At 40.8% G+C, this 6787-nt stretch overlaps 1 protein-coding gene and 1 pseudogene across 1 annotated transcript; both read right to left on the reverse strand.

Annotated features, from left to right (window-relative positions):
• LOC143581728 (UDP-glycosyltransferase 85C2 pseudogene) overlaps positions 1 to 3531 on the reverse strand; it is a 39622-nt pseudogene extending 36091 nt beyond the window's left edge.
• A 789-nt stretch (positions 3532 to 4320) lies between these two features.
• On the reverse strand, positions 4321 to 6623 carry LOC143581735 (UDP-glycosyltransferase 85C2-like). Its single transcript, XM_077064446.1, has 2 exons — positions 6114 to 6623; positions 4321 to 5252 (listed from the first exon to the last, which is right to left on the reverse strand). Exons 1-2 carry the CDS (start codon positions 6619 to 6621, stop codon positions 4321 to 4323), a joined length of 1440 nt encoding a protein of 479 aa, XP_076920561.1. The 5' UTR covers positions 6622 to 6623.
• Between the last annotated feature and the right edge of the window lie 164 nt (positions 6624 to 6787).

Genomic DNA, 6787 nt, shown 5'->3' on the forward strand with positions numbered 1-6787 from the left:
CTTAGATGTAACCAAAATCCAGATCCCTACCTACAAGAAGCCAAAGACCAAAAAGAAAGCAAAATCTAAGAAAACCAAAACCTTACTCCACGACTCACCCGAATCCTCACCCGAACCCACTCCAATAGACCAACCAATATCGACCTTCCTACCCCAAATACCACTCTCACCACCTCAAGACCAACCACGATCATCTACACCGACTGAACCCATTCAAACAGAATCCATAACCACACCACCTACACAACCTACCTCAATCTTCACATCCCCTATCTTCAGCTCACCAATCCAAACAACCAGCTTATGGAGCCAAACCATTATAACTTCACCACCCCAATCCACAACACCACCTGCCAAACAACCAACACCACCTACCTATACAACTTCACCAAACCTTACCCAATCCATTACCTTACCTTTGCAAGTAACCTCACCACCCACAGTGTCTATCACACCACCATCCACTATTATTTCACCTAAACCCATTGCCCGAGGGAAGTCTTCGACACCTCCAGTATACGCCGATCCTATCCTCGATAGGATCATCGCAGTGGAGGAATCCAACGCAAAAAGGGCGGAACGAGAAATAACGCTCCTCAAGTTCATTAAAGATATGAAACAGAAAGCGATTGAGGATGAGAAAGAGAAGGCAGCTCTAAGGGAGAGGATAAGGGTATTGGAAGAGCAGAAGGAGGCAAGCGATGCATTTGCTGAAAATCAAAGATTGCTGACAAATACTTTCCATACCCGAATCCAGAATTTGCAGGTGCTAATGAACCATGAAGCCTCTAAGAACGCAAATTTGAGAGCAGATCATTCAAGGCTTGGAGACAGAATGACCTCATTAGAGAGAAACTTACCAAGTGCAAGCGCTCAGAACAAGTCTTAACAAGAAGATCGAAGATGCGACGAGGAAGTGGGATGTTGAATGTGAGGCTACAAACTCCAGAGTCACAAATTTAGAGAATCAACTAGCATCATCTGCCTCCCTCGATACACTTATGGCTGAGAATGCGACACTCAGAGCCGAGATGGAGGCAATTCAAGCAAAAGTGAAGGAGCATGATCATCTCAATGAGCTTCAACTGAAAACAAATGAAGAACTGGTGAGCAAGTATCAAGCGGCCTCAGACCTTATGGGTATTCATGAAAATGACTTTCATGGTCTGGAGGATCGACTTGATACCGTTTTCAGGAGTTGGAGAAGGTCTGGTAAAGCTTCTCAGGCTGGTGGATCTCAGCCTACCGCAGGTCCTGATATGGCTATGCGAAGAGTTCAAGTTGTGGCGTCTGAAGAAGAGGTGACTGTTGGTCGGTTGGTACAACAGGGCGGCCAGTCTAGTGGTATTGGTGGTGGAAATGATGATGATGAGGAAAACGATGATGATGGTGGTGAAGACAATGAGGACGACAACGTGCACGAAAGCTTTGATGACGATGATGACGACGATGATGATGATGACGATGATGATGATGATGATGATGACGACGACGACGACGATGATGATGATGATGATGATGGTGGAGATGGAGAAGACGGAGGGGACGGGGCAGCAGGAGGTGGAGGTGGAGTTAACACTCAATCACCTCTACCCACTCAACATGATTATGAAGACCCTGCTGCCCATGATTCAGCTGGCAAAGTCAGGGAACACGACACACAGATCAGTGACATGTACAAAGAGATATTCCCTGAAGGTGATTTTGCAGGTATGTTGGAAGCCTTTATTGAAGCAGGAGAGGACTTGGAGCAGTACATTACAACTAAAACGGAGGATACAGTAGAAGACGACTACATCAACTACTCGCCAAATCCAGATACACCTCCAGCTCAAGTTCAAACTTCAGAGACTCCTACCGCTGATCCCGTCTCCGATCCAACCGCCGACTTGACACAGGAACCACCAAAGAAGAAGAGAAAGACTCATATTGTGTCAAGTCGTGCATGTACCCGCGAGCTCAACTATCCTTACCATGACGGTTCGCTGATCGTTTACGCGAAATATAATAAGGAGAACAATTGTTGGGCAATCAGACGATATAGCGGCGATCTGATTTATCTCAATCACCGCGAGCTAAAGACGTTACCAGAGCTTGACATTAACTATCTCCGAAAAGCTCTAGGCCATGGTGCGGTTGGGAGTACGTTAGAAAGTTGGGTCCCAAATTATCTACATCGTCAATCGAAAGTGGACTACAAAGATTTCGAGCTAAATAAGGGTCTCAAGTACAAGAACCTAAGAGAGATAGACCCAGCCACCGGAGAGCCACGAACAATGTGGAGATACAGGGCACCAAAGGACTATCATATCATCTACCATGGTGAGCCCTATATTCCTAACATCCTCCGACTTCATTGGCTAGAAATTCGATAACACGACAGGGGAGGCCGTCATACACTACAAAGATCTGCCTGAGATCCGTATATTTGACGAGCACAAGCTAATGGTGCTGCATATAGAAGATGTGAAGAAGCTCTACAACTCACCCCTGGGAACCGTCGAGGACATCGGTCGTCAGAGCATAGACCGGATAGTTGAAGCCTTCAACAAGTTTGTTAAAAGAGTTGTTGAAGGTTCACTATCCGAGGACGGCTGGATAGAATACGACACCGACGGTTTTCAATACTAAAAACTAGAGGGAGATTGTTAGACCTCATTTTGTTAATATTAGTCTTTTGTATTGAATGTTTTTATTTCTCTTGGACTTTAATAGTTCATTTTGTATGTAATGGCCCAAGGGAAAAACTTGTAATCAAGCCCATTAAGCATTACGGAAATAAAGAAATCTCTCATGCATGCTCCTCTATAAATAGGGAGCATGCCATGAGAAGCACTTCCTTTTGCCAAAAATTATATCTTATCTACATACTTACTCTCTAGCCTTCACTCTCTCACTCTAACTTTCTATATCCGAAAATAAACTCTCAAGATCCGAGACCACTTAGGTGACTTAGTGTGATTTCCGCTGGTACTAAGTTTGGTTGATCCAAAGATTGTTGTTAGATCCACCTACGCAGGGACCTACACGATTGGATTTGGTAAATACCCATGAAGCCACAAGCAGCAACCGTCCAGTAGAGCATGACGGGGATTCCAAGCCTTTGTCCAGCATCAATGGTAAAAGCCGACATGAAGCCATCTGAGACGATACAAGTAGGAGGAGTTGAAAGTTTGGTGGCGAGATCAAGAAACGGAGTTAAGATGGAGGTTTCAATGTAGTCCAGGAGTAGTTCTGAGCCATCATCACCTTCGAATTTGCGAGGAATGCTGTCAGGAATAGTTTCAAATCTAAAACCAGATGAGCCATCGAGGCCGTGGCGACCACTAGAATTAAGCATACGCTTGTGGATGTGCTCGGTGTTAACGAAGGTTATTTCGAGTCCCCTGTGATGGAGAACTTGTGCGAGTTTGAGCATAGCCTTTATGTGGCTTTGTGCTGGTAGTGGGATAAAGATAGCATGAGGCCTTTTGTTAGTTGTATCATTTGTATCCATATTTTACTAAGTGTGTTTTCATAAGAGGTTGATGCATATATGTATGGTCTTAATACATAGACTGCTAATGAAGAAAAGTAAAGATGTCTCATTGGTTTACACGTTCATTATATTGTTAATTTGTCTTTGTATTATGGATGTAGTATGATGTCGTAACATTGGCGGCTGTTAAGATAAACTTTTATAGTAAAACAAAAGTAATATATACATGACGAACAAGACCATAGAAAGGATTAAATGACGGCAGCTGATATATATCTACGTCGATCACCTTAATTACTTTGTAAACCTAAGTCGACTTTTTTTTAAAATATTTCACCCTCAATCCAAATTAAGTTTTATAATTAATTCAAATTTCTTTTTCATCCATTAACTTTTCATACTTAACTCTTTTGTAATATACTTCAACTTAGTATATGAATAATTATTGCAGCTTTTTTACAAACTTTTATATTCTTTCAGTTTGTTTAAAGTTTATTTATTTGAATTTATAAAATTCACAATATCAAAAATATCGATATTATTAACTAGCCTTTCTTTAAAAGTTGAGTAATGTAAATTGTCTTAGGCGCCTGCTTCGAAAAAAGTCAAGAGGTTGATGACATGTTTTTAATTTGTATATTCATTTCTTGTGGTAGTGGCTCATTTTCATATGATTTAAGGAAGCAAAGATTTTTACTCAAGCTTTTTATCATTAAAAACAAAATCCAGAACAATTTCCTAAAACAGTAAGTCAGTAACCAGTTGAGCTGTTGGTCAAAACTTATAAGTGCACTATTAAATCTTAAATAGGAAGCAAAATACTACAATGAACAATCACGCATCTAGCTTCGCGATAGCACCGTAGTTTCCTTGACCATTTCATCTACGTTACGCGTAGATGAACCGTTAGGACCAGTAGCAACACGAGCCTTTTCCTTCCACTCTATGGCCTTGTCCCTCATTTCGCGACCTCCTTCACCCATCAACTCGTGTACAAGCCTACTAACTTCATCCCGTTTCACTTTATGCCCCATCTCGAGTCCAACCTCCCATTCCTTACATATAGATCTACAGTTGGTCCACTGGTCCCACCAAAACGGCCAGCATATCATCGGTACCCCAGCTGACAAGCTCTCGATGGTGGACCCCCACCCGCAGTGAGTCAAGAACCCTCCAACCGAAGGGTGGTTCAGGACCTTTTCCTGTGGACACCAGCATGCAATAAAGCCTTTCTCTTTTATACATTCCTCAAATTCACGAGGCAAACCCGCAGATTCCCCTGTCACTAAGTTAGACCGGATTATCCAAAGGAAATAGTGGTTGCTATTAGCAAGTCCCCAACCAAATTCTATCAAATCTTCTAATGACATTAACGTTGTACTCCCATAGTTTACGAATATGACAGAGCTTGGTTCCTTGGACTGAAGCCATTGCAAACACTCTGATTCTTCTTTCATTAAGCTGTATCCTAGTCCGCTTTGCTTGTTTTCGTCAGGTATCTGATCAAGAAGTAGTTGCAGCGGTCCGATGGTGTAAACATGTGCATACATCGAAGATAATTCTTTGATAATATTAGCCTCCAACTCGTCGAATGTGTGGAAAATATGATGTGAAACTCTGTGAGACCTTTGGGGAGCGTCCTTAGTATAGTTGAGAAGCTTGTCATTGATGTCAGTGGTCCAATCCATTGAGAAATCCTTAAGACGTATGTCCTCCAATCCCGGAAACCAATCGACGGTTGTGTCTAAATACCCATTTGTCAAGTAACTTTCATCTGCGCATACAATATATATGAGAAATCAGTTAAGACCATATACCTAAAAGCCTGGAAAAAAATACCTACTGTGATCAGGCTTTTAATTAGAAAAACAAAAATAAATCAACTAAATCACCATACTTTGGATTGAAGCTATGACAAACTCCAAATATTTGCAAAAGTTAGTGAGATACCCGTCTATTTAAGTGTGAAATGTTAAGTATGTAATAATGTTTCTATATCTGAGACTAACTTTTATTAGTTTTTCTGTTAAGTATATATATAAAATAATTAAAACACCATTTAAGCTAGCATTTTAAAATAGAGATTATGAATGTAATTAACTCTATTTTTTCCCTTTTTCTTTTTTACAGCAAACGTCCGGACATCCGGAATCACACTGGAAAACGGATCATTCTTTCGTCTAAAAAACATAATTAATGTGTTGGCTCAACGTACACAGCTAGCCCACTCATAAGAGGAAACTCATTACCTTCCATATGAAAAGTCGTGAGACTGCTCCTTGACCAAATGACCTTTGGTATAACTCAATTTAAATTACTAAGGCAACGAAACCCTCTGAGAAACTCACAAGACTTACATTTCCATGATAGCAATCCCCATTAGTATTACCAACACAAGGGATGCTATTTGACTCAAACATGTTACAAGATTGAAAACCAAATATTCTGAACATGCAACTTTTAAAACTTAAACGACGAAAATAACTCATATCAAATCTTGAGGATCATTTGTGTAAGTTACTTAGATATTTTCATTAACATAAATGTGATAAAGACTATTACTATCTTTTAAACGTTCAGAAAAAATCTTATATTTTTTGTACGTATGTTACTAAAAGATAGACACATAAAAAACCAACATTTATCGGTGCAAATCCTTTCTCGATGAGAGCTTGGATCTGGTAAAACCCCATAAACCCACAGGCAGCAAGTGTCCAGCACAACATGATCGGTATTCCAAGTTTTTCCGCAGCATCGATTGCGAAAATCGACAAAAACCCATCCGAGATAATACAAGTCGGAGGGTTTGGAAGTTTAGTCACAAGGTCAATAAAACGACCTAAGAACTTAGTTTCCAAAGATTCCATAAGTAGATCTCTGATAACAGTGTTGCTAGCTTCCGAACTGCGAGTAACACCATCGGGAATGGTTTCAAATCGAAAACCAGGAGCCCCGTCAAGGCAATGTGGGCCGGCTGACTCAAGAAAACGTTCGTGAATAAAGTCTGTGTTCACAAAGGTTATCTCGAGTCCCTTGTGGTGGAGAAGTTGTGCTAGTTTGAGCATGGCTTTTATGTGGCTTTGGTCGGGAAACGGTATAAAGACGACGTGTGGTTTGTTCTCGGTTGTGATCATTGATTCCATGCTTGCTAGCTATCTAAAAGGAAGTTGTGACGCAATTTGTTACTTGTTAATTTAATAAATGGTTGTTTTGGGTATTGTGAATACGAATGAGTGGAGGAGGGTTTATATATAAAGCACTTCAGAGAACACATGTGTATTGGCATCACATGACCCCTCTTTAGTCATT

The sequence above is a fragment of the Bidens hawaiensis genome, unplaced genomic scaffold (assembly GCF_021521415.1).
Source record: "Bidens hawaiensis isolate Kalapana, Puna unplaced genomic scaffold, B.hawaiensis_p1.1 tig00031154_1, whole genome shotgun sequence".
Taxonomy (NCBI): Eukaryota; Viridiplantae; Streptophyta; class Magnoliopsida; order Asterales; family Asteraceae; genus Bidens; species Bidens hawaiensis.